The sequence below is a fragment of the Lampetra fluviatilis genome, chromosome 21 (assembly GCF_964198595.1).
Source record: "Lampetra fluviatilis chromosome 21, kcLamFluv1.1, whole genome shotgun sequence".
NCBI classification, from domain to species: Eukaryota; Metazoa; Chordata; class Hyperoartia; order Petromyzontiformes; family Petromyzontidae; genus Lampetra; species Lampetra fluviatilis.
The window spans coordinates 13,054,661-13,078,795 of record NC_136295.1 but is presented as its reverse complement, the minus strand read 5'-3'; the positions used below and the strand labels follow the sequence as shown (position 1 = coordinate 13,078,795).

The window sequence follows — 24,135 nt, the reverse complement described above, 5'->3', positions numbered from 1 at the left end:
CTGTCAGTCCACTGCTGGATGAAGGCCTCCCCACGCCGTGGTGGTCACGGGTAGCTTGACCAGAGTGCACCACGCGGGTTGGTGACAGCTGCCCAGCAGCGTTCAGATATTTATTATTAGTGACTGTGAACAGGTCTGTTGAGGAGACAGAGTCTGAAATGACTCTGTCTCCTCAACAGACCTGTTCTCCACCTGAGGACGGCTGCTTGCGTTGTGGCCGAAGCGTCGTGAGAATTATTTTTATTATTTTATTATTTCCATTCTACGTGACTTTACCGAAAGAACCAAGAAGATGAATCCCTGCAGTCACGAAAGCTTTAAATCGAAATATTAGTGACTTGCTCAGCTTTGATTGTTGGTGTAACTTGCTGACCACGTGGCCCTCCTGGACGTCTGTGAAAAAGAGCTTCATAGCTCATCGGATTCCTCCTGCAGTCGAAACAAAGATTCTGATCCTGAGTGTCACCCGTAGCGAGGAATGGGAACGAACATTGCGCCACCACTTCATCCATAAGGAGTATTATTCAAACACAAAGTGAGTCATACTCTTTGTTTTTTTCGGTAAAGTCACGTAGGTAAAAAATGAAATAAATAAAAAATGAAAACTAAATTGTCGTGTTCATTTTATTTTTTACCTACAACTAAATTGTTGTTTTCATTTTCGCCTACGTGACTTTACCGAAAAAACCAAAGAGTATGGATCCTTGCAGTCACGAAAGCTTCAAATCTAGAACAAAGTGAGTCGTCACTGACACAATGAAAACGGTTACATTATACCAGAGGTGGGACAAAGTCATTGTTATGCAAGTCACAAGTAAGTCTCAAGTCTTTGCTCTCGAGTCCCGAGTCAAGTCGAGTCAAAGATGAGGCAAGTCCAAGTCGAGTCTGAAGTCATCAAAATCATGACTCGAGTCTGACTCGAGTCCAAGTCGCATGACTCGAGTCCACACCTCTGCATTATACAGTATGTATTATCATACAGTGACTTATACTGGCGCATTGTTTAGACTGCTCCGATTAGCACGGTTGGCTACGAACGATAAAAAAAGAACAAGTTCAACATAACTGGACTTCTGCGAGAAAAAGATTTATAGCTCATCGGATTCCTCCACTATAAATATTCAATTTCGATTTAAAGCTTTCGTGACTGCAGGGATTCATCTTCTGTTTTTTTCGGTAAAGTCATGTAAAAGGTAAATAATAAAATAATAAAACATAATAAAATAAAATTCTCACGACGTTTCGTATAAATATTCAGATTCTGCAGAGCGACGCCACGCCGATGAATGACATGACAATTACGAAATGCGAAACACGCGCGCGATGTGGGCTCGTGAGCTGCCGTAGTCCCGTATTGCGCGGGAGAAGCGGTCCTAGCTCCCAATCGGCTCCTGCAGCTTCGGCTGCTGCTGCACCTTCTGCACCTCCTGTTGCTCCTGCAGCTCACGCAGCTCGCCACGCTTCAACTGCTGCTGCAACTGCTGCTGCTCATATTGATTCTGCTGCACTCTCGCCAGGAGTCCCTGCCACTCTTCCACCGCAGCTGCCTCCACTTGCAGTTGCTTCTGCTGCCACGGCTGTAGCCCCATTCGGCTGTCATCACGCCCTGCTGCTGCTGCTTCTCCTGCTGCTTCTCCTGTTGCTGTTGCTGATTCTGGTAGCGACCCCGGGGGGGGCACCGTGGATCGAGAAGGCCTGGACGCTCCGAGGGGAGCGGAGAGGTCGCGGCCACCTGCAGTGGTGAGTGACACGGGCCGAGCGAGACGGCAGAATGAGTAGACTCGGGCGGTGTTTACGCGCCGTGGTATCGTCGTGTTGTGATGATGTTTGCGGGGTCGTCGTTTCCCGTGAACTTCACTCGTTGAGTGCCCCAGCCGTGGTTGGAGACTCGGTCTGTCGTCTGCTGTGACCATTCACCGAGAGTCCGGTCTCATCCGCGCTGTTGGGTTCAACCACCACGCTGTAGGTCGCAACAACAATAACAACAATCGCCGTTCGCAACAGAGTGGCGGTGACGCCGCCACGGCGTGTGTGCCAGGCTAGGTGCACCTTGAGGCCGCGTGAAGTATCGACCGCTGGCAGCAGGTCATGGGACAGACCCAGGTACCATGGGTTGACCGACTGAGACGACTGGCAGATGCACCACCTGTGCTCTTCACTGTGCCAGCTTGCCGTGTTTTATCTGCCCGGCGCTCCGCACGTTGTTGTGAGCGTCGCTTCTCTGACCTCCGCTGTTGCTGGAGGGTGACTGCCTCCAGCTGCCCAGCAGCAGCAGCGTCCTTCACGAGCCTCCTGCACAGAGGCCGATCTTGACACCGCTGGGTTACCGGTCATTGGCAAATCCACTCAGCTCCACATCCTCCTGTGTCGCATCAACTCCAGTGCCGCGCCCGTTTAGCAACACACCAACTCACAACACACTCACCAACTCACAACACACTCACAAACTCACAACACACTCACCCACTCACAACACACTCACCCACTCACAACACACTCACCTACTCACAGCACATTCCACCTACTCACAACACACTCACCTACTCGGCCACAAAAGACAAAGATCCCCCGTATAGCCTTTAATATACAATTTGGACAAGTGCTGTTGGCGAGCACCTTTCAAGGCCGGCACACACAAGGGTGTTGTTGGGTGGCCAGCACCACCCCCGACCGCCTTTGTCTCTCCAGCGCTGATGTGTATCATACCTGTCAACCCATACAGTTTACCCCGTATTATTGTACTCATTACAACTCCGATCGTGCTGTTTGTTTCTGGTCGATCGACGTTTTTGGGCCTACTCGCAAGAAAGGGGTGGTCACGTGCACGGGCCCCGCAGTGGCCGCATGCGGCGTGCCAAACGGTGACTGCCAGCATTTTGGTCGCGCTAATCGGGTTCTAGAAGGGTATATCATTGAACTAGCAACACTGCTGATATGAGCACGCTCAATCACTTTTGTCACTGCTAGTGGCCAGTGACAGACGTGTCTTAAGAATGCGGTGACTGAGCGAGCTATGTATGTTAACTTGTGGCCTGATCAAGGTATTGTAAGTCCTATTCAGCCCTCGATAAGGAAATGAATCCCCACTCATGGTATAGTGCTCGCGTCCACCCTTCATTTTTCCCGCGGCGTGGAAAAGAGGAAGCCCCAGAGACCGGCCTGCCTGGCCCCCGCGGCCCAGCCCCTCGTGGTTGGGGGCCGGAGTTGTGGAGCCGAGTTCCCGTCACGCTTGTTCCAGGAAGGACGAGGCAGAAATCAGTTTAATAGGGCCCAAACCATCCACTCCAATTCCTGGCAGCTGCAAACATCATTGACGAGTGATACATCTGAACCGGTCCTGGGCCCCCTCCTTTACCGACCTGCATTGACCATAACGCTAACCCCATCTGGATACCTAATGGACAATGGAAAATCAGATGGAGCGGTGAGATTGGTTCGTGTGCAAGGGTAGATTCTTGTGTCGTGGGAGCGTGAACTATCGCGGCAACTTGGGGACACCCTCTAGCAGTGGATTGATTACGGATGATGATGATGATAATGGCGTCATATGTTATATGTACGTGAATGTTTATATGGGTCCCCTCGACCAGATGTATTTTACCACTGCATAATATAATTCATCTTTAAAAACAGAGAGCACGACCAGTTCTGATACTCCCTTATCCTGTCGCCCTTGCAGTCTGGCAAACGTCCATCCCCTGCGGCAGCTGAAGCTTTGCGATGGTGCCCACGGGAATCACGGAGGAGCAGAAGCGGAGGATGGAGGAGAACCGGAGGAAGGCGCTGGCCAAGCGTGCCGAGAGGCTGGCGGCCGCGGGGCTGGGGCCCCCGCAGGCCGCCTCGGGAGGTCCACGGGCTAGCCAGGGAGGCCAAACAGGCCAGGGTCTGGTTGGCACCACGGGACGAGTTTTGGAGGTTCGCGCCAACCAAGGTGTGAACGGGAATCCGGCTCAACCGCCATTGAACGTGGGGGGCTCGGTGGGGGGCTCCTTGGGGGGCTCGGTGGGGGGCTCCTTGGGGGGCTCGGTGGGAGTCTCGGTGGGGGTCTCAGTGGGTGGTTCAGCGGCAGCAGAGCGGTGTGGTCAAAGCGGGCCACACGAGTCACCAGGGAGCAATCCACAACTGCTGCCGGGACAGGGTACGGGAGGGTTTCTCCCTCCGTCTGACGTCGCCAAACTCTGGAGCAACATCAACTCGGTGAAGAGCGGCGTGAGCCCGATGGGCACCGCCGCTGCCGTCACCACTGGTAGCGCCGCGCCGGGTGAAGCGACGTTCGGGAAAAAGAAAACGTTTCAGACGCCGCCCCTGCTGGACAGGAAGTCGCTGCAATGTCCGGCGGACAACGGTGCGGCGTCTACGCCAGCGACACGCTTTTATTCCGCGAGCAATGCGGTGAGTTCCGTCGGGAAGCGCATCCGCGACACAATGCGCGTTAGTTAACTGCGTGGCGCACATCGATGTCTATTTTTGGAGGGGACCCCTAAAAATGTAAACGTACGGAAAATCGTACTTCCAAAGCTCAAACACTGCATAGCATGCAAAGCAATGCTGACAGCAGAGGGCAGTGCAACAAAGTCCATTGTTGTACTGTACTTATATACTCCTACATCTTTACATTACTGCCTTCATACCAACCCCATGACCCGCATGGCGTGGGGAAGCCCTCATCCAGCAGTGGATTGACAGTGAAAGTACATGCCCGTGCGGCTGGCGAGCGTGCGGGCGAGCGTAACGAGGTTGTGTGCGCGTGTCGTGGCAGCGCCCCGGCGGCGAGCCCCGCGTGCCCAGCGCGCCGGCTGTAACTCCCCCGGTGTCGGAGCCGCTGGGGGGCGGAGGGAGTGGCAGCGGACCGCAGCGCCGCAACGTCGTGCGAGGCCGCTGCCTGGAGCTTCCCAACAATCGTTTCAAGATTGAGGTCGGCTACAAGTCCGAGCTCATCGCCCTGTTTAAGCGAGTGCCCAGCCGCCTCTACGGTGAGTGTGCACGGGGTAAGCCCTGTTGAGTTATATGTATCCCGATTCTGCTTGGTAGTAATAATCGTAACACTGTTCTTGACTCTGACCTATGGCCATTGACCTTCTGTTTCTGCAGACCTAGAAGGGAAGACGTGGAGCTTCCTGCTGGAAGACCACGACAGCCTCAGTCAGTGTGGACCGCTCACGTTCCGCACGACACTCACAAGCGCTGAGCTCACTTCCTCGTCCCGTTCTCACTCCGCTCTACAGACGAGTGTTTCTCAGCTCCTGTCCTCTGCGATGCACTGTCTTTCCATCATAACCAATCTCTTCTAATCATATACAAATATAACCACTATACCACTGCACGCATCTGATGGTAGGTCATCACGCAATAGCGTGCCGTGGCGGTGGCTTGCGAGATAACGCAACAATATTTGGGAAAACGTCTCGCCTCTGTTACGTGTGCCGCTGGACGGGAGGTAATCGCATCATGAGCCGCGTCATGCAGGGTGTGGCTTTTAAGGGGGTTTTCTGCCTTCGGGAGGCAAGGGTGCAGGGGCGGCCGCCAGTTTTAGAGGAACCTGGGTAATTAATTACAGAAAATAATTGTTTCCTACTAGTTTCATTCAATTCATAAAATTAATTGACATTGATTTCTCGTTCACCGCACAGTGTCGGCAGCGCAGCACATCCCGGGCGTGGAGATCTGCCCGCTGGAGGGGCGCGAGTGCCCAGGGCTCCAGCAGCAGCAGCCGGATGGCACCCCAACGGGTGGCGGAGGTGGGCCCAGCAGGGGCCTCGGGTTGCCCCGCACGGCCAGCACCATCATGCTCGTGGGACACGGCTGGAAGAAGCCTCCCAGCATGGCGGTGACGGCGCGCGGGCGCTGCGTGCTGGTGGGGCGCTCGCGCTTCGAGGTGGACGTCACGTACCACGCCGAGGCCATTGGCATCTTCAAGCAGATCGAGTCGCGCAGCTACGGTGAGTGCCGGTGCGCGGCGTGTTTTCGCCGAGGGAGCGTGAGGAAATATTTGAAGTAGTTGAAAAAAATTATTGGTGTCGTGTCACGTGACAAAGAATCCATCCCGATTTTTTTGCAGTGCTAGAGAATAGCCCTTGGAAGTGGATATCACAGAGCTACCTCTGAGAATCATTCAAGTGATTTCTGTTCCACACAATCGAGAGCGGCACTTTCCACTCGCTCTGTCATGAGAGTATTTTTTGTCGCATGGTGGTCAAAACTGATGTTTGTTTTTAGGCACAATTTAGCGCAGAACCAAATTTCATTTGATAGATGAAGAATGGCTGGAAATCTCATTTATTTTCTGGGTTACTGCGAGTTCAGATGCTCCAGGCCGTGCGGCCCTGGAGGCTGGTGTATAGTTACGGTGTTGGCCGGTGACACGCAGCTTGCACTCCCAACACTCCTGACTCCTGCGTTTGTGTTTTCACTCGTCTGTCTCGTGAAACTGTCAGATGCTGTCACGCGGAAGTGGAACTTCCTCTTGGAGGACTACTGCGAGCTGAGTGAGTCATCGCACACACAGAACAGGTTCATTCGGATTGCAGTTCACTTGGCCTACCCTGACAAAGTCACCCGGTCTCGTCAGATCTCGGAAGCCAGTCTGGGTTGAGCCTGGATAGCGCCTGGCTGGGTGACCACCAAGCACAGCAGCTCGATGCAGGCTGTGGGGCAATGTTGATGGGCACGTGTGTACGGCTGTGTGCAGGTGTGTGCAGCGCTAGTGTCGTGGTTATTGCACTTCCCTGTTTCCTGAGTTTGTTTCTCTGCCATGGCTAACATCGTTGGCGAGTCCTCGGCCTGTCCTCGTACCCGGTGCGTCGTATAAAGCATCAGGACTGGGATGACAAAGGCGGGCCAGGCCGGGCGTGGCAATAGAAGCCACACTGTCTCCTTGTGTGCCGTGCGATGCCTTACATAATTAGCGCTCGCTAACAGCACTTGCCCCGACATTATGTTAAACGCTAGAAGGGGGGAATCTGTATCATTATGAATGTGTGTGCGTGCTTACGGCAGTGCCGCAGCTGTGCCGCTGTGCCGGATTGGAGGTGGAGCCCCTGCCGGAGGCGCTGGTGCGCACGTTCCTGCCGCAGTTTGAGCGCAGCCGGGCGAGTCGCGAGCCTTTCCGGGACATCGACCTCACCGCGGTGGGGGAGACCCTCACGGGCAGCCTCATGCCCTTCCAGCAGGAGGGGGTCAAGTGAGCTCCCCCCCCCCCCCAGGCCCTGTGCGAGTGATGTGGTCCCAGCGTTTAGATTAAACAAAAATAAATCCAACATCCGTCCAAGGGGCCATCCATAAATGACGTCACGCGATTTTAGACAATTTTTGACCCCCCTCCCCCCCTCGTCACAAATGTCTGACCCCCCCCCCCAGGTGCGTGACGTCATTTATGGACGGCTCCCAAGCTGTAAAGGAAAATTCAGATCCAATTTTTCTTTGTTTTCAAATGTGATGTCACAGGAAGTGTCGTCATGTCCATGGCATGCGTGTTTGTGTATCTGTGTATTTGGCACAGTAGGGAGCCACAGGTGGTGCATCTGCCAGTCATCTCGGTTAATCCTTAACACTTGGGTCTGTCCCGTTGACACATAACGTGATAGCCTCAAAGTGCACCAAGCCTGGCACAACGGTTGTTGTGACTTCACGGACACTTAGTGGCGATTGCCAACTTTTGTTATTGTCTGCATGTTGTGTATATGTCGTTGTGTGTCGGTGTGTAGATTAGTACGGAAGTGTGCGTGTGTCTGTGTGTGTATATCTGTGTGTGTGTGTGCAGCTTCGCCATAGCTCAGGAGGGCCGAGTGTTGATTGCCGATGACATGGGTCTGGGCAAGACCATCCAGGCGATCTGTGTGGCCGCCTTCTACCGGGCCGAGTGGCCACTGCTCGTGGTGGCCCCCTCCTCCGTCCGCTTCACCTGGGCAGAGGTACGCCCTGTGAAGCACCCCCCCCCATCCCCAGCCCGGCATAGCCTGTAACTTTAGCATTGGCGATACAAAGGTGGCCTGGAATGGCACTGGCCACACCACCCCCTCTAGTGCCATTCCAGCCCTAAATGTGTGCTTGCTAGCAGCACCAGCCCAACGGTCTATCTGAGTCTACACGAGGGATGTGTGATCCGTGTGGTCCATTTGAGTTTTTGGACTTGGCCACATGGAAGTTTTAAAGTTCTTGTAATTAACCCTCCACCACCTGACAATATTTTCCACGTTTACCAAGGTATTATTTACACCCGGCCAATGTGTTTGATCGTTGATCAAATTCTGACCAACGAAGCTCCTCCTCACCGATGGCTTGAGACTCTGGAGGAGGTTGTTTGTTACTCTCTCGCGTGCGTGCGTGCGTGCGCAGGCGTTCCGGCGGTGGCTGCCTTGGTTAGACCCCCAGCAGATAAACGTGGTGGTGACCGGCCGCGACAACCCCAACTCGGGGCTGGTGAACATCATCAGCTACGACCTGCTGAGCAGGATCCAGGGCAAGCTGGAGGAGAAGGGCTTCGCCGTCATCATCGCCGTGAGTCCTCGCCACGCCCCCCCCCCATCCCCCCCTTTCTCCCCCGGGCCGGGGACCTGTGAATCTGCCTGGCGACGTGCCTGTCGCTCACCGCTGCCCGAATCCTCCATCCGCACAGTTGGCGTCTCGCTCTCCCTGCATTCCTGTGACCACTCACGGTTTGCGGTCACGATTCAGTGGTCTAACCGGCTTGACGTCGTCCCACACGATGTAGACTCTGCGGTGATTGTGGGCTTTATCATTAAACTATTTAACTATCAGTCGCAAGACCGGTAGGCAGCCCATCCTGTGGACAGGGTGAGATGACGCCTGACCCTTGTCGGACATTCACCACTCAACCCGACTCGCCCGATGCCGCCGGAGACGAATAACCGACCCGGCTGCTGCGCCCTGCTCTTGCCGCCTCCCAGGACGAGTCCCACTTCCTGAAGAACGTGAAGACCATCCGCTGTAAAGCCGCCTTGCCCCTGCTCAAGGTGAGGCTCCTCTCCCGGTGCCGCGGGGGCCACGGACGCTCCCGAGCACAAACCACAAAGCGCCTCTGCCATTCTCGTTGGGTGGCCAGGATAAAACAAAAACTATTGCAAATTTTAGGGGTAAAAAATTCCCCTCTCGTAGTTAGATGTTGTACACGGTCCGTTTGAGGTGGTGGTAGCGCATCGCAGTTTGGTTCCGGCTCGATACGACGAATAGCCGGTGGAACAACCACCCGTGCCGTCAGAGCGCCTCGCCGGCCCGGCTCGGATGTGCCAGTGGGGAAAGGGGTGTTTGTCTTGCTGTGCGTGCGTGTGCACGTGTGTGTGTGTGTGTGTGCACGTGTGTGTGTGCGTGCGTGTGTGTGCGTGCGTGAGCGCAGAAGGCGCGGCGCGTGCTGCTGCTGTCCGGCACCCCGGCCATGTCGCGCCCCGCCGAGCTCTACACGCAGGTGGCGGCCGTGCAGCCGCAAATCTTCCCCAAATTCCACGAGTTTGCGCTGCGCTACTGCAACGCCAAGCAGGTGGGCGCGGGTGGCACAGCGACCGCCATCGCACTTGATACGCGCGATGGATTTTCTTTTGCCGGCGCGACACACCTTCCGTCTCGAGCGGTTCTCCAACTCGGGTTGAGGGTGTTCGTGCGTCGGCTCTGTAGTCGTCGGTGGGCATTGACGGCAACGCGATGTGAACGAGCCTGTAGTGAAGCTGACGGGGTGTGAACGAGCCCGCGCTGCGGTCGCGCTGCTGTGAATAATTTGCCCCTTTTGGACACCGGCGAATGCCCCCGTCGGCTTCCGCACTGTTAAATACTCCCAAAGACAAACGGATGTTGTCAAGCGTACATGTGATGCCGAGCTTGTTGTATTATTAACTTCGCACGCAGGTTTTCACAGTGATTATTATGATTGATTCATAATAATTTTTGGGTGAGGCCACGTATCGATCTGGATATAAATTTACCTCGTAAGACCCTCCACCACCCAACACGACCAAATTGATGCGTTTGGTTGCGACCGAAAACGATAATTGGCGTGCGATTAAAAACGCTCGCACGCGTCACAGTAGAATGTGTTTAAACGTCGTCATTCTCAGATGCCGTGGGGCTGGGACTACACGGGCTCGTCGAACATGGCGGAGCTGCGCCTGCTGCTGGAGGAGACGGTGATGATCCGGCGCCTCAAGGCCGACGTGCTGAGCCAGCTGCCGGCCAAGCAGCGCAAGATGGTGGTGGTGGCCCCCGGCGTCATCGACGCCAAGGCCAAAGCGGCGCTGGCCGCTGCCGCCAAGGCCATGGACAGGGCCGGGAAGCAGTCGGTGAGTTGTCGGGGGGATCTAGCGAACTCGCTGGGGTCGAGAGGTCACCTCGCCGATCTCTCCCCGACTCGGAGACCTTTTCCCCGCGATGTCATCGCAGATCGTGTCCTCTTTGGTGTCGCGGAACTCTTGCAGATCGGTGCGACTCTCAGCGTGAAAGAATAGCCCACAGAAGCGGAGATCACAGAGTTACCTCTGAGATACCTTCCAGTGATGTCTGGTCAACACAGTAAGGCGCAGCACTTGCCAACCTGCCCCACCACAGGAGAGTAATGTCTGTCACATGACAGTCACAATTGATATTGTTCATTCTCAGAGCTGGAATGTAGCCAAAGCAAGTGAAAACTAAATGTCACGTGATACATATTTCTTATAGCGCCGTCGTTGGTGACCGACTGCGCTGACACTGTCGGCTCACCACACTTGAGAATCCTGTTTAAATCGCAGGAGGTGAGCGGTGTCAGCTGAGTACTCTGCTACCCTCTGAGCGACCCGGTCGCGTGCGGTCCCGTGCCCTTTGCAGAAAACCCAGGAGAAGGAGGCGCTCATGCTGTTCTTCAGCAAGACGGCCGAAGCGAAAGTCTCTGCCATTGTGTGAGTACGCAGCGGCGATACGATCGTCAACTGTGAACGCGTTAACGCTAATAATAATCACGAGAATAGCCACTAAATAAAAAACCTTTAATGACAGGTTTTTGGTGTCGTGCGGTGTCAAGTCAAGTAAATTTTACTTGGCAACTTTCTGGCACAAGTCTGCTACACAAGACCGCAGTGTTTTGGCCCTTGGGCCTTCCTGGTATAAAGTTGCTGCTGTTCCTTGATTAAGGATGCTGGATTTGCTACCCAGAGGTCACCACTTCAATTTGTTCACCCCCGCCCACTTACCGCCATGTCTGCCCGGCGGTGTAAATGGGTTCACCGGTCAGCCAATCGACATGTCACGTGCGGTGGGTAAATATTGGTTCTCTTCCGGCGACGTCTGGTCAGCGTGGAAGAGTAGGCCAAATACTTTTGCGAGGGGCTCTGTAGAGGTTCCTTGAGAGTTGGCTCTCTTGCCAGCAGTGGGTGTGAGCAGGCAATTGCAGGGATGCCTGCGCAGCGCGACTCACGACCTCTTGATACCAAGATCCAGGATGGTCATGTCTATGCGCCGCTTCTCGGTGGCAGCCCCAACAGTCTGGAGCGCTATCCCTCTGCACATTCGCAGCATCACCTCAATCGCCTCCTTCAAGAGAAACTTAAAAACGCACCTCTACAATCACGCTTTCGAGCGACTCTGAGCTTGGCTCCGCGCCTCTGAGTTGCGGCCATTACGTCTGCAAATTTGCGCGCGTTACAAATTGAACTATTATTATGCACCTCCACTCGTTTTTCCCCCCCACCATCGTCACGGCGTCAGGGAGTACGTGAGCGATCTGCTGGAGAGCGGGCGAGCAAAGTTCCTGGTGTTTGCTCACCACCGCGTGGTGCTCGACGCGCTCTCCGCACACCTCGGCAAGAAGGTAGCCGCGCCACCCCGGAGCTCGGTCGACGTTCAACGCTTATTCTACTTCAATTCATTCTTTTTCCGGGATTTTTTCCCAATGCTGTGGGGGTTTTTCTGGTACCTTTTTCCCTCCGCTGCTTCCTGTTCTGGGCCACGTCCCAGCCCACCGTTCCTAACCGCCTCTATGAAGGCCCGGCTCTTGATCTCCACGCCGATGGCGCTCCCGCGCTATTCGTGACCTGGAGGCCGCCGTATCCGCGGACGGTCCCCGCTCGCTCGCGTGCACGCGCGCGCATCTTTGTTGCCGATCGTGCACCGATCGCGTCGTGACGCCGGCCTCCCTCCCGCTCCTCCGTGCGCCAGGGCGTGGGCCACATTCGCATCGACGGCAGCACCGCCTCGGCCGAGCGGCAAGCGCTGTGCGAACGCTTCCAGCGCGACGACGCCATCAAGGTGGCCGTGCTCTCCATCACGGCCGCCAACATGGGCATCACGCTCTCCGCCGCCGACCTCGTCGTGTTTTCCGAGCTCTTCTGGAACCCTGGGGTAGGTGGATCACGTGGGTGAGGGCGGCTGCGACGGTGATGACAGCTGCGACGGCGATGACGACGGCGATGACGACGGCACATGCGTCTGCGGCTCTGTGGTTGGTTGGATCGCTGGATGATTGTGGGTTGTCTCTAATGCGCTGCAGGTGTTGATCCAAGCGGAGGACCGCGTGCATCGCATCGGGCAGCTGTGCTGCGTGAACGTGCACTACCTGGTGGCACGCGGAACCTCCGACGACTACCTGTGGTGGGCACCGCGCGCCCCCAGCCACCCTCCTTAGCTCACAATCTCCCTCGGAGCACCACCTTTCAAAAATAGACTTAAGTGTATAAAGGTTTTATATCTATATTATGGCTCGATAGACATGACCAGGGGCCAGTGGATTTTAAATGCTTGTGGGGAGGTCATTATCCAGCAGTGGATTGACACAAGGGCTGTGCACGTAAGCAGCGAGCCACGGCGTCGTCTGTGTATCTATGAATGTTGAACTTCTTTCACACTGTACCTAGACAACCGTGCTAATTGGAGGCCTGTGTGTCCATGTGCGCGTGAAGGCCGATTGTGCAGGAGAAGCTGCGGATCTTGGGCGAGGCCGGGCTCTGTGGCGACAGCTTCAAGAACACGCAGTCCACAGCCTACTCTGTGAAGGTGCCGCTGCCGCCACCACCCCCCCTCCCACGCGGTGTTAAGTGCTCGTTAACGCTGGCGAAGATGATCCAGTATGAATTTATCTTTCGTGTAAAGTTGCGTTGCTCTCGGGGACTTAACCCGAATTGAAAACCGGTAAAATTAAGAGAATAGGTTTTCCCTTTTTTTCTGGTAACAAAACAGATGTTGAGATGTTAAAACACCAAACTGAAACCTTTTACAAGGAATCATGTCTGCATTAACCACAATACTTGTGGTCAGAATGCAAACAAAAAACACTGATAATATATGTATTGTCTTTGAAACTGATTGGTCCACACCAGAGACAGCTTTCTTTGGAGCCTAGTCTCAAAAGGTGTTAGACCAGAGGACGCCAAAAGGCGTACAGCACAAAGACAACACCACTATCAGAGTAATGAGAGCTCGGGGTATTCTCATATTTTGGTACTGGCAAAGGAGGTCCCATGATACGGTCAAATTAATTAGGTGTTGCCCGAAACTCAGCGAACGTCTCTGCGACCGGACGTCCACAAGTAAGCATTTCAATTGCATGCAACCAAGTTGCACGTGACCAATGGCCCGGGCGCTGACCCGCCTTGACGTTCTCCTTCAAGGACCCCAAGCAGCAGTCGATCATGGAGCTGCTGTGGCTGTGCGGGGACGAGCCCGACGACGCCGCCTTGGCTGCCGCCATGGACGACCACGCCAAGGACGGGGGCTGCACGGCAACCGATGCCATGGCGACAGCCAGCACGTCAGAGAGCCCCAGCAAGAAAAGGAAAATCGAAGACTGGTTTCAGAAAAAGTAACAAAGTATTCAAAAGGTTGAAAGCCTAAGTTTTAAATGCGTTTGTTTTGTACAGGTTGCTGTTTGTGTTTATTTGTATATTTGCAGTGGTGTGTGTTGAAGCATTACATGTTTGAATCTTCTCCATTCATAATGTTAATGTATATATTTTTGTATTATTTGTGATTTTAGTCAATTACTTCCTCCCATCTGGCAGCAGCACAGCCACCTGCCCAGCTCGAGTGCGGTTTTCCGGGTTGGGCCGCGTGTTGAGCGTTTCGTCGCCATGCACTTTTGCCGTGAATCTCCCACCTGCCAGTGGCTGCGAGAACTCGCGTGTAACATAGTGTTGCCATCATTCAACCAGTACAGGGACCTGGCACTTGCACATCGAGCCGTGACCAAGATAAAAGCCTTTTCCACGGAGAGTTCATGTGGAACTATCCCGGGCTGGCTGCATTGCGACCGACTCCACAAGACCAGGTGTGACCCTCTAATCCTGCCGCCACTGCCGGGTGTAAGAGGTACATTTCCCATTAACCCCTTCACAGCTGATCCAGTCTCGTCTCGGCGACGATGCCGTCCTGTGGCTTTTGTTTGTCGGTCACACACACACACACACGTTTGTCTGCTGCTGCCTAGTGACATCTGTAAAAGACACTGCACGTAGTACGGACTACCATCACATGCCCCAATCATTGTTACCAAAAAAACGGACCCATTTCACAGAATTAAGCGGCTGGCTACAGTGACGTGAAGTTGAAAAAAGGCATGGCTCTGAAAATGTGTGAACCTCCACGGCCGTACTGTTAGTCAAGGCTGCTCTGGCTCGGCCTAGAAAGCGGCTCGGCTGTTTCCCAAGATGCATGGAGGCCTCGGCCACGGCTCAAACTCCGCTCATGGAAATCCTCAGCACGGCCGGGACAATGCTCAGAGCTGGCTCATGTTCAGCGTGGATTTGAGCCACGGCTCGCTTGAGCCCAGGGCCGGAGCCAAGCCGTGACTAAGAATACGTGCCGCAGCACCTCCAGAGAAAGAGGAAAACCTCCACGGGGAATGTGCAAGGATTTTAATCGATGGCCGGTACACGGGCTGCGTGTGTCCACACGGAGGCGAGTACCCCGGCCGTGGTGGTACTTGGCTGTGCGACACACTCGCTCATCTCCCACCGCACGATGCGACCGACACAAGGCGCATGGAACAACCCACGACTTTCCAACATGCTTGGCCACAAGCCGACGATACTAAACATAATATATAATTACCATTATCCTTGTCGTAATTACAACCCGACGGCTGTTTCTAAACGTACCGTTGTATCGGGATTATCCTTGTCGGTTGAATCTTTCTTGTTTTCTTTTGTGAATAGCTATTTATTAAACGAGTGCTTTGAAAACATGTTTTGCGGAGTAATTGGTGATGTGGCATCAACAAGCTCACAGTCCACGTGATTATTCGGTGCGCAACTTTGCAGGTGGCTCAGTGGTTGAGGGAGCACGACTCATGGATTGGAACGCAGCGAGGTTCTAATCTTGGTTGGGGGTCGACTCAACCCATCATGCTGCTGGTATTGGTCAAATTGGTATCACTGTCGGAAAGTCAACGGTAGTTGTCCTATGGATAGACTCACTCCCGCTAGATGAATGTGGAATTTCCACCACCGACTCAAAGCTGTAAATAGAGGAGCAAAAAAACCCACTGACTTCTGAAGTCTCAGCGTGTGCTTTAGAAGCATTCTCGATTCTAAAGTTGATTCAGAAAAAGCTTATGTTCAGTGAAATTCAGTTTCATTTCTTTAAATGATTCTTTATTCCTACTAGACTTGCTGCAAAGCATAAAACACGAAAACTGCGAAGCTGAATTACAATGTTTATGGAAAATGATATCGCGATAATCGTCAAATCATGAGATTTGATAACAGTATCGTATCGTGGAAAATTATATCATGGCAACCCTACTTTCCAACTGCACAACACAGTATCTGGTTCGACCAATCAACCAAACTCCGTGACCCGTGACCTTGCGACCTCCATCGTCGTCCCTCTCCGCCGCCGCTGTCCGAGCTCCGTTCATCAGATCGGCACTTGCGAGCGGAAGTGGTGCTGCAGCATGTTGCCGCGCATGCCCATCTTCATGGCCCACTTGGCCTTGTGGCGCTGCAGGAAGCGCATGTCTCGCTGGCGCCGCATTGCAGCCTCCCCGCCTGCGGGAGATCGTAAGCGACGGAAGTTAGCGGGATTAGTGGATTTTACCAGAGTTCTTTTTTTTTAAATCCCAATCGTGCTATGGCCATTATTAACGTTTCCCAGCCCCCCCCCCCTTCCCGGCTGCACCCCCCCCCCATCCGTACCGGCGTTGCCGTTCCATCCGAGCATGCGGTACTGCTGCATGACGCGGCCCAGCAGACGGCCGCTCCTGTGCACCACCACGGCCTGCCCCGGCGCAAACCGCTGGCGGTAGTACACCAGAAGGGAGCGGTGGCCCACTTTCACTCCTGTGACGTGGGCAAGGGGGACCGGGGGCGGCAGAGGTTTGACCAAAGATGAAGGGCGGGCGACGAAACGACACAACCTGCTAACTGATGTCTTTGCTGAACCAGAGCTCGAAGGCATTAAGGCAGCACTTGGGATGCGACAACGACGACGCGAGTGGATTTCCAAAGTTGCGCCGACGGTTTGAGCGGCAGGACGGTGCAGTGGTAACATTTGTTCAAGCAGGGCCTGCGTACGATTCCTGAATCGGGTGCCTTTCTCCGTGAGGTTTGTGAATTCTCCCCCCTGTTCTGCGTATGATTTCCCAGTTTCCCCAGTCTCCTAACATGGATAAAAATACATAAATCGCAACTGGTATTTGCCAAACATTCCAATGCTAAAAAAATTACTTGCAAATTACTCCAAATGGGATTACACACAGCAGCACATCGCCCCCACCTACTGCGAACACTTGGCAGGACCCTATTGAAAAAAAGTCTTGGGATTTTACAATGAGGCTATCCTAGTTAAACAGGCGTAGTGGTAGTAGTGGCAGTAGCAGTAATCATACCTGAGGGCAGCTGCAGCTCCATGGTGGTCTCGTCGTACTCCACGAGCTGCTTATCCCCCAGCCTGCTGCTGTCCTCCTCGTCGTTGTCCTCGTCCTCACCGTCCACGTCGCGCCCTCCCACCCGGAACTCCGTGTAGCTCGGCCTGGACAAACGATCGCAACCCCAAACATCACCCTCGGATCACCTGATCGGGATCACGCGCAACAGCAGTGGCAGCAGCAACCGTCGCCCGCTACCAGCAAGACCGATATGCGATTGCAGGCGATGTTGCCGAGTACACCTGCCGCACAAGGAAAGCTGCCACTGGGGGTGCCCTTTCAAAAATTTCGGGACGTGATGAAAGTCGCTTAGCGCGTGTAAAGCTCTCCGAAAGGCGCCCCCTCGGTGTATTTGCACTCAAACACAGATCGCTGCCGCACAGCCCGTCAATGTGACGCAGCCTCCTGACGGTAACGTCAGGTGGCGAATGCGAGGGAACCTCGTGGACACGGGAAGGTGTTAGAGCAACTTTCGTCCTTGTGAGGCAGCCTCTCGTACGTTGAACTTCTTTCGCACTGTACGTAGCCAACCGCGCGAATATGAGGTGCGGGGGAAGGTCAAACAACACAAAACGCAGTTTTAAAGAAATGGGAATTCGACAAGAGGCTGCCCCCGTTTACCGGAAGTCGTAGAAATCTGCGAACTCGAGGGCGGCGTCGCCGTCCGTGAAGAGCTTGCAGTGGCCCTTGTCGCGCATGTGCTTCTGCACGGCGTCCAGCGAGTAGAACGAGCGGCCCTTCTCGTTGCACCACAGGCACACGTTTCCCGCGCCAACCTTCTCCCCTGCAGCAGCAACGGCACCAGCATCAGAAACAGGCACAGCAACAGAAGCATTGTCAGTCTATGAATACACGTTTGTGGACTAATAAATGTACATCGCTTTTGTCAACCCACGGCAGAAGGCCTCCCCCGTGGCATGGGAGGTTGCCTCACTATACTGCACCACGTTAGTCGGTGCACGTTGTAGGTAGGAAACAAGATATCGTGGTACAGTAGTGTAATGGATTTGCTGCACTGCCCACACCACCCAGTCGACCTGTCCTTTGTGGATGGTGGTCACCCATTCAAGCACTATCCAGACTGATACCTGCTTCGCTGATGAGGTCAGTCACATTGCTGGTTATTTGGTGACAGGCAGTAAAATGTAAAGGAGAATAAAAAAAATTAAGCATTTTGTGACAACTGGCCACGTGATTATTTTTGTTGCCGATTTATTAATTTTGTTGTCTGCCAGCAAGTGCCGGCTTGTCTGCTGAAGACGCACGGGCACACGCGGCGCTCGCACAGATAGTGCCGCCAGGCCCCTCGCGCCGGGAGCAAGACCCACCGAGGTAACGCATGAGCCCCGGAAGGTCGACCAGGAACTGCACGTCGGGGATGAAGAAGCCGTGCTCGCGGGACATGTGCGCCAGGCTGCGCGCGTGCGTGCGCGAGCGCTGCGGGCAGAAGAAGCAGCGGTTGTGCGGCAGCGTCCCCGCCATGGCCGGCTGCCCGTCGGCCGACAACACGGCGCCCTCCGCACCCTCCGTCGTCGCTCCCAACTCCATGTCAACTGCGCCCTCCTCCTCCTCGTCGTCCTCGTCGTCTTCTTCTTCCCAGTCATCATCGTCGTCATCTTTGTCGGTGCCCAGGTCTTCCCACTCATCTGTAGCGGGGTGAGACGTAACGAACAAAAGGTTCAAGTGGTGTCCTGCTCAGTGGAGAGTCGGGATGGGAGCATTCGCCTCCCGCTTACCGCACCGCGTCGGTGGTGGGAATGCCGCGTTCCTACGGCGGGAGCGAGGTCATTTCTACGACGACCACGGTTTATGTCTGACAAAGCCGGTACTCGTTTTATCGACCCCAGAGATGACTTGGGATATTAACTCGCAACCTTCCAATTTGTGAACAGCATGCTCTATCCACTGCTCCACGTAGCAGTAAGGTAGTTAACCAGGCGAGGTAGTTAACATCTCGCCACCGTGCCGCCGTGATAATCGGACGACGCAGCTCCGACCGTGTCCCTTACAACGTAGTGCGAGCGACGTCTTACCGTTGTCTGCCGTCTCCTGCCCGGCCTGCGCCGCTGTCGGCACCTTGCCATCCTTGCTGCGCTCCTGTGCCTCTCGCTGCTCCAGCCACATGAGGCGCGGTGGCCGCGGTGGCCGGGATGGGGCCTGCGCCCCTGCCGTGCTGTCGGCTTCCTTGGCGGGCTCGCTCCGACGGGCCAGGCTCGGGGATTTGTGCGGCGAGGCCTTGAACACGGCCTGCTGGATGGCGGCGTTCATCTCGTCTTTGCTGAGCGGCTGTATCTCCAGGCCCTTCTCGACGTTCTTCTTGTTCATGCGCTCTACCTGCACAGGCAGGCACGCGCGGGATTTTGTGAGTGCTGGAACAACACCTCTGTGCGGTCATTTAAATCAGAACGATGGCAATAATCCCTTCAATGGTAGTTGTGTGATATCCGGTTCTATTGACTTCTCAAATACGAAGCGTCGCACTACTCTGCAACATTGGAATTATATGTTTAACGGTTGGACATTGGCAGGACATTCAGGTTGTATTATGGGTAAAAAAAGAAAATGTAAAAAAAAACACTTGATCCAACAAACAGCTCTTGTACAAACATGGATTCATGTGAAGTGGGGAGGGATCGTTGTTGAGTGAAGAATCTGGAAATGGTGTGAATCTGGGATTTATCTATAATTTTTTAAAACTATAAACTATTTTTATTTTACCAGGTAAGGCCGACTGAGCTATATAGCTCTTTTTCAGAAGCTACCTGGCCACAAAAGATAGCTCAACGAAGTGACGTGGAAATTTATCGCGGCCAAATACTCTAAATGTGGAGGGAAAAACGGGAGGACCCGGAGAAAAATCCACGCAACCACGGGGAGAGAGACATGCAAGAGACTCCAAATATACAGCAGGCGTCAGGGTCGGGATGGAACCCACGACCTGCATACTCGGCACATTGGTTAAGATCTCGCGACCGTGATCGCCACGGCAGCTGGAGGGCACCGGCGAGGGGCGTCTCGCCCAAAGCTTCCTTCACTTGCGCACGCCGTACCTCGTCGTGGGCAGCCTGCGCCGCGTCGCGTTGCCGTGCCTCGGCCTGCAAGTGGCGGTGGGAGCGCAGGTGGTTGTCGTACGCGTTGTGCGAGGCGAAGCCCTTGCCGCACGTGGCGCACGGCTGATGCACGACGGCGCCGGGAACCTGCGCCGCGGCTCGCTGCGCCAGCACGCGCTCCGCGAAGCTCTCGGCCGTCACGGGCGGCATCTGCGCCACCTTGCGCTTGAGGTTGTAGCGGTGCCAGTCCGTCTTGTAGTGGGCGCGCTGGAGGTCGGCGCAGGTGAAGGCCACGCGGCAGGACATGCACGTGAAGGCAGACATGGCGGCGTGGCACTTGGGACGGCGGGTTCTGCTCCTTCGGCCCAGAGAACGTCAACAGCACGGCTCTGTTAGTAATGGCAACGTGACTGACTGTGTGGACCAAAGCTTATTCAAAGGGATCTCAGAAGTAGTTCTGTGGTATCCACCACTCCCGTGAAAAATGAAGGTTTACATCATCGTTAATTATACTGCTCTCATGCAGTACAGCAAGGCGCTGAAGCAAAGGAAATTTGAGATAACTCAGGAAGTGATTGCAGACAAGGTTAAAAAATACAACACAACTACATTTAAACATTACACTGCACTGGAATGAATTTGAATGGATACTTTTGATGCCAATAGCACAGTAATGATGACTTGTTGGGAAAGATAAAAAAAAAAATTTGTAAAGAAGAACGAATAATAGCGGGATGTAGATCAGGTCATTCAGAGGAGACTATCAATCATACGAGAATGTGAATCTTAGGCAAATATGCATCACACCAGAATGTCCATAACAGCTGAACATCATACTCTTTGGTTCTTTCGGTAAAGTCACGTAGTTAGAAATAAAATACATCAAATCACGACGTTTCGATCGCCACACAAGCGGTCGTCATCAGGCAAAAGTTTGTGTTGCGCCCGAAACGTCGTGATTTATTTTATTTCTACCTACGTGACTTTGCCGAAAGAACCATAGAGTATAGATTCCTGCAGTCACGAAAGCTTCAACTCAAGCTGAACATCAACCGTAAGTTTGTCAATCACAGCTGAATGTCAATCACGAAGATGAATCGCAAGCAAATGTTCGCAGCATGAAAGTGCCAATCTCTGGCAAACGTCAATGCCATCTCATGTCGCGGGGGATAGCGATCTCGTTAAACAGCGGCAAGGTGCAAGAGGGCAGTGAATCACGGCGACGCCACTCGCCATCGACAGCGGCAATGACCCTCAGCCCCGTGAGACTCCTGAGCGCATTGAAGTTGCTCAACTTCAAGTCGTCGTGGAATTCGGCCACATCGCGACGAATTAACTCTCCTGGGGGGGGGGGGGGAGTGTGAAGACTCGGGGCAAGGCTTCCAAATGATAAAGTGATAATTTCACTTTGGTAACAGAGTTTATGTGCAGCTTGTTATTTATTTTACACCCCCGCCCACCCTGCTCAGCCGAGCCGCTACCTATCTCGAAAAAGTCGAGGGGTTCTCCAGGAGCCGGCCCTGTACAACTTTGTGTGTTCTGGCCCGTGGGATGAGGTCTCCTCTAGAACAACTCCTGGGCCATCACAGACAGAGTCGAGCCGAGGCTTTACAGCCAACAACGAGTCTCCCAAACCTCTCGCCTGCTCCACCACCTCCTGAGGGGACACGTGGGATTACGGAGCCCTACGGACGTGGCCCACCACCAGGCCTGGACCACCACTCACTCTCGTGTCCCCTATACAGCGGCCGTTTTCTCTAGAGCCCACTCACGACTCCACTGTTGTAGACCCTCACCCGTTACCCCCCCCCCCCCCATTCTTCACCACGTTACCACCCCCCCATTCCTCACCACGTTACCCCCCCATTCCTCACCACGTTACCCCCCCCCCCCCCCATTCCTCACCACGTTACCCCCCCCATTCCTCACCACGTTACCACCCCCCCATTCTTCACCACGTTACCCCCCCCATTCCTCACCACGTTACCACCCCCCCATTCTTCACCACGTTACCCCCCCCCCCATTCCTCACCACGTTACCACCCCCCCATGCCTCACCACGTTACCTCCCCCCCCATTCCTCACCACGTTACCCCCCCCATTCCTCACCACGTTACCCCCCCCATTCCTCACCACGTTACCCCCCCCCCCCATTCCTCACCACGTTACCCCCCCCCCCCCATTCCTCACCACGTTACCCCCCCCCCCCCATTCCTCACCACGTTACTCCCCCTTCTCACCACGTTACCCTCTCATCCATCACCACGTTACCCCCCCCCCATTCCTCACCCGGCTCCTCTTCACTCCACGCGGCGCCTCTGCGGGAGACGTTCACCACCAGCACCACCAGCTACTGCTGCACCACCAGCACCACCACCACCAGCACCAGCTGCTGCTGCTTCTCTAAGTCGTCGTCCCCACGACGACCCAAGCGCTGCTCAAGTTGTCGGCTAGGAGAGCCACTGAGTGGAGTCTACTCGACCGAGACGGATGGGAGAGGGAGATGAGAGAGATATGAGACGGAGTGATTGGAGAGAGATGAGAGGGAGAGATGGGAGCGCGATGGGAGAGAGAGGGGGGAGAGATTGGAGAGGGAGCGATGAGAGATGAGGCAGCGATGGGAGAAAGTTGAGAGCGATGTGAGGGAGCGATGGGAGAGAGACGTGAGTTGAGGCAGCGATGTGAGAGAGAGATGGAAGAGGCAGCGCTGTGAGAGCGATGAGAGAGAGATGGGAGCGCTATGAGAGAGCGCTGTGAGGGCGATGAGAGAGAGATGGGAGCGCTATGAGAGAGCGCTGTGAGAGCGATGAGAGAGAGATGGGAGCGCTATGAGAGAGCGCTGTGAGGGCGATGAGAGAGAGATGGGAGCGCTATGAGAGAGCGCTGTGAGGGCGATGAGAGAGAGATGGGAGCGCTATGAGAGAGCGCTGTGAGGGCGATGAGAGAGAGATGGGAGCGCTATGAGAGAGCGCTGTGAGGGCGATGAGAGAGAGATGGGAGCGCTATGAGAGAGCGCTGTGAGGGCGATGAGAGAGAGATGGGAGCGCTATGAGAGAGCGCTGTGAGGGCGATGAGAGAGAGATGGGAGCGCTATGAGAGAGCGCTGTGAGGGCGATGAGAGAGAGATGGGAGCGCTATGAGAGAGCGCTGTGAGGGCGATGAGAGAGAGATGGGAGCGCTATGAGAGAGAGATGGGAGCGCTATGAGAGAGCGCTGTGAGGGCGATGAGAGAGAGATGGGAGCGCTATGAGAGAGCGCTGTGAGGGCGATGAGAGAGAGATGGGAGCGCTATGAGAGAGCGCTGTGAGGGCGATGAGAGAGAGATGGGAGCGCTATGAGAGAGCGCTGTGAGGGCGATGAGAGAGAGATGGGAGCGCTATGAGAGAGCGCTGTGAGAGCGATGAGAGAGAGATGGGAGCGCTATGAGAGAGCGCTGTGAGGGCGATGAGAGAGAGATGGGAGCGCTATGAGAGAGCGCTGTGAGGGCGATGAGAGAGAGATGGGAGCGCTATGAGAGAGCGCTGTGAGGGCGATGAGAGAGAGATGGGAGCGCTATGAGAGAGCGCTGTGAGGGCGATGAGAGAGAGATGGGAGCGCTATGAGAGAGCGCTGTGAGGGCGATGAGAGAGAGATGGGAGCGCTATGAGAGAGCGCTGTGAGGGCGATGAGAGAGAGATGGGAGCGCTATGAGAGAGCGCTGTGAGGGCGATGAGAGAGAGATGGGAGCGCTATGAGAGAGCGCTGTGAGGCAGCGCGCCGCTTGAGGTGGTGACGCAGCGCCACTGTGGCCGGGTCGCAGCCGCACGAGTCCGCGAGCTCAAATCCCTACTGCACATGGCGCCAGCCGGCCCCGCTGGCCAATCCGGTACGGCGATCGGGGGCACGTGGTGTGACTGCGGACCAATCGCTTCGCGCGAGCGCTTGGCTTCGGTGCGCACGCGCTGGGGTTTCTAAACCGCGATGACGTCATCCACTACACGCTGCTGCGTTCTCTCTGGCCTTACCTCTGTGTGCAGTGAAGGGCCTTTGCTCGAAACGTCGCCTATTATATGGTTGCTTTTAGGTCTCCGTGTTATTGACGAATGTACCGCGTGTTATTGTTTTTTGTGCACCACTGCCAACGCGGAATCTCAAAAGTATTTGTTACGTTGGAGCTGGAGCACACTTTGATGAGGTCATCACGTTTGAGCTCGCGTGATGACGTCGGCACGTGAATAATATTGCCACGCGTGATGACGTCATCTTGCG

At 54.8% G+C, this 24,135-nt stretch overlaps 2 protein-coding genes across 4 annotated transcripts; one reads left to right on the top strand and one right to left on the bottom strand.

Moving 5' to 3' along the window:
- The first annotated feature begins 1,362 nt into the window (after nucleotides 1-1,362).
- On the top strand, nucleotides 1,363-14,982 carry SMARCAL1 (SNF2 related chromatin remodeling annealing helicase 1). Its single transcript, XM_078866119.1, has 18 exons — nucleotides 1,363-1,740; nucleotides 3,680-4,392; nucleotides 4,760-4,973; nucleotides 5,092-5,142; nucleotides 5,631-5,939; nucleotides 6,435-6,485; nucleotides 6,997-7,180; nucleotides 7,760-7,910; nucleotides 8,335-8,496; nucleotides 8,907-8,972; nucleotides 9,353-9,493; nucleotides 10,065-10,286; nucleotides 10,810-10,880; nucleotides 11,686-11,788; nucleotides 12,136-12,318; nucleotides 12,467-12,567; nucleotides 12,876-12,969; nucleotides 13,584-14,982. Exons 2-18 carry the CDS (start codon nucleotides 3,721-3,723, stop codon nucleotides 13,776-13,778), a joined length of 2,970 nt encoding a protein of 989 aa, XP_078722245.1. The 5' UTR covers nucleotides 1,363-1,740; nucleotides 3,680-3,720; the 3' UTR covers nucleotides 13,779-14,982.
- Nucleotides 14,983-15,613: 631 nt separating this feature from the next.
- ZNF622 (zinc finger protein 622) lies at nucleotides 15,614-23,979 on the bottom strand. 3 transcript variants are annotated; one of them, XM_078866122.1, is made up of 8 exons: nucleotides 23,892-23,979; nucleotides 19,888-20,245; nucleotides 18,871-19,171; nucleotides 18,166-18,483; nucleotides 17,459-17,621; nucleotides 16,799-16,941; nucleotides 16,107-16,250; nucleotides 15,614-15,959 (listed from the first exon to the last, which is right to left on the bottom strand). In XM_078866122.1, the coding sequence occupies exons 2-8, from the start codon at nucleotides 20,209-20,211 to the stop codon at nucleotides 15,829-15,831; spliced, it is 1,524 nt and encodes a 507-aa protein (XP_078722248.1). In that variant the 5' UTR covers nucleotides 20,212-20,245; nucleotides 23,892-23,979; the 3' UTR covers nucleotides 15,614-15,828. The 3 variants fall into 3 exon arrangements, with proteins under 3 accessions (XP_078722248.1, XP_078722247.1, XP_078722246.1); XM_078866121.1 differs by lacking the exon at nucleotides 23,892-23,979 and adding an exon at nucleotides 22,177-22,729 and having other exon boundaries at nucleotides 19,888-20,239; XM_078866120.1 differs by lacking the exon at nucleotides 23,892-23,979 and adding an exon at nucleotides 22,177-22,728.
- Between the last annotated feature and the right edge of the window lie 156 nt (nucleotides 23,980-24,135).

Excerpts from the sequence above, each read along its gene's own strand:
- ZNF622 (XM_078866122.1), bottom strand. The coding sequence starts at position 20,211 with ATGTCTGCCTTCACGTGCATGTCCTGCCGCGTGGCCTTCACCTGCGCC. Across the intron at positions 16,942-17,458 it reads GCAGATTTCTACGACTTCCG|GCCGAGCTACACGGAGTTCC; the intron begins GTAAACGGGGGC and ends TCGTTTGTCCAG. Across the intron at positions 15,960-16,106 it reads CGGATGGAACGGCAACGCCG|GCGGGGAGGCTGCAATGCGG; the intron begins GTACGGATGGGG and ends GATCTCCCGCAG.
- SMARCAL1 (XM_078866119.1), top strand. The coding sequence starts at position 3,721 with ATGGTGCCCACGGGAATCACGGAGGAGCAGAAGCGGAGGATGGAGGAG. Across the intron at positions 6,486-6,996 it reads GGAGGACTACTGCGAGCTGA|TGCCGCAGCTGTGCCGCTGT; the intron begins GTGAGTCATCGC and ends TGCTTACGGCAG. Across the intron at positions 10,881-11,685 it reads GCGAAAGTCTCTGCCATTGT|GGAGTACGTGAGCGATCTGC; the intron begins GTGAGTACGCAG and ends TCACGGCGTCAG.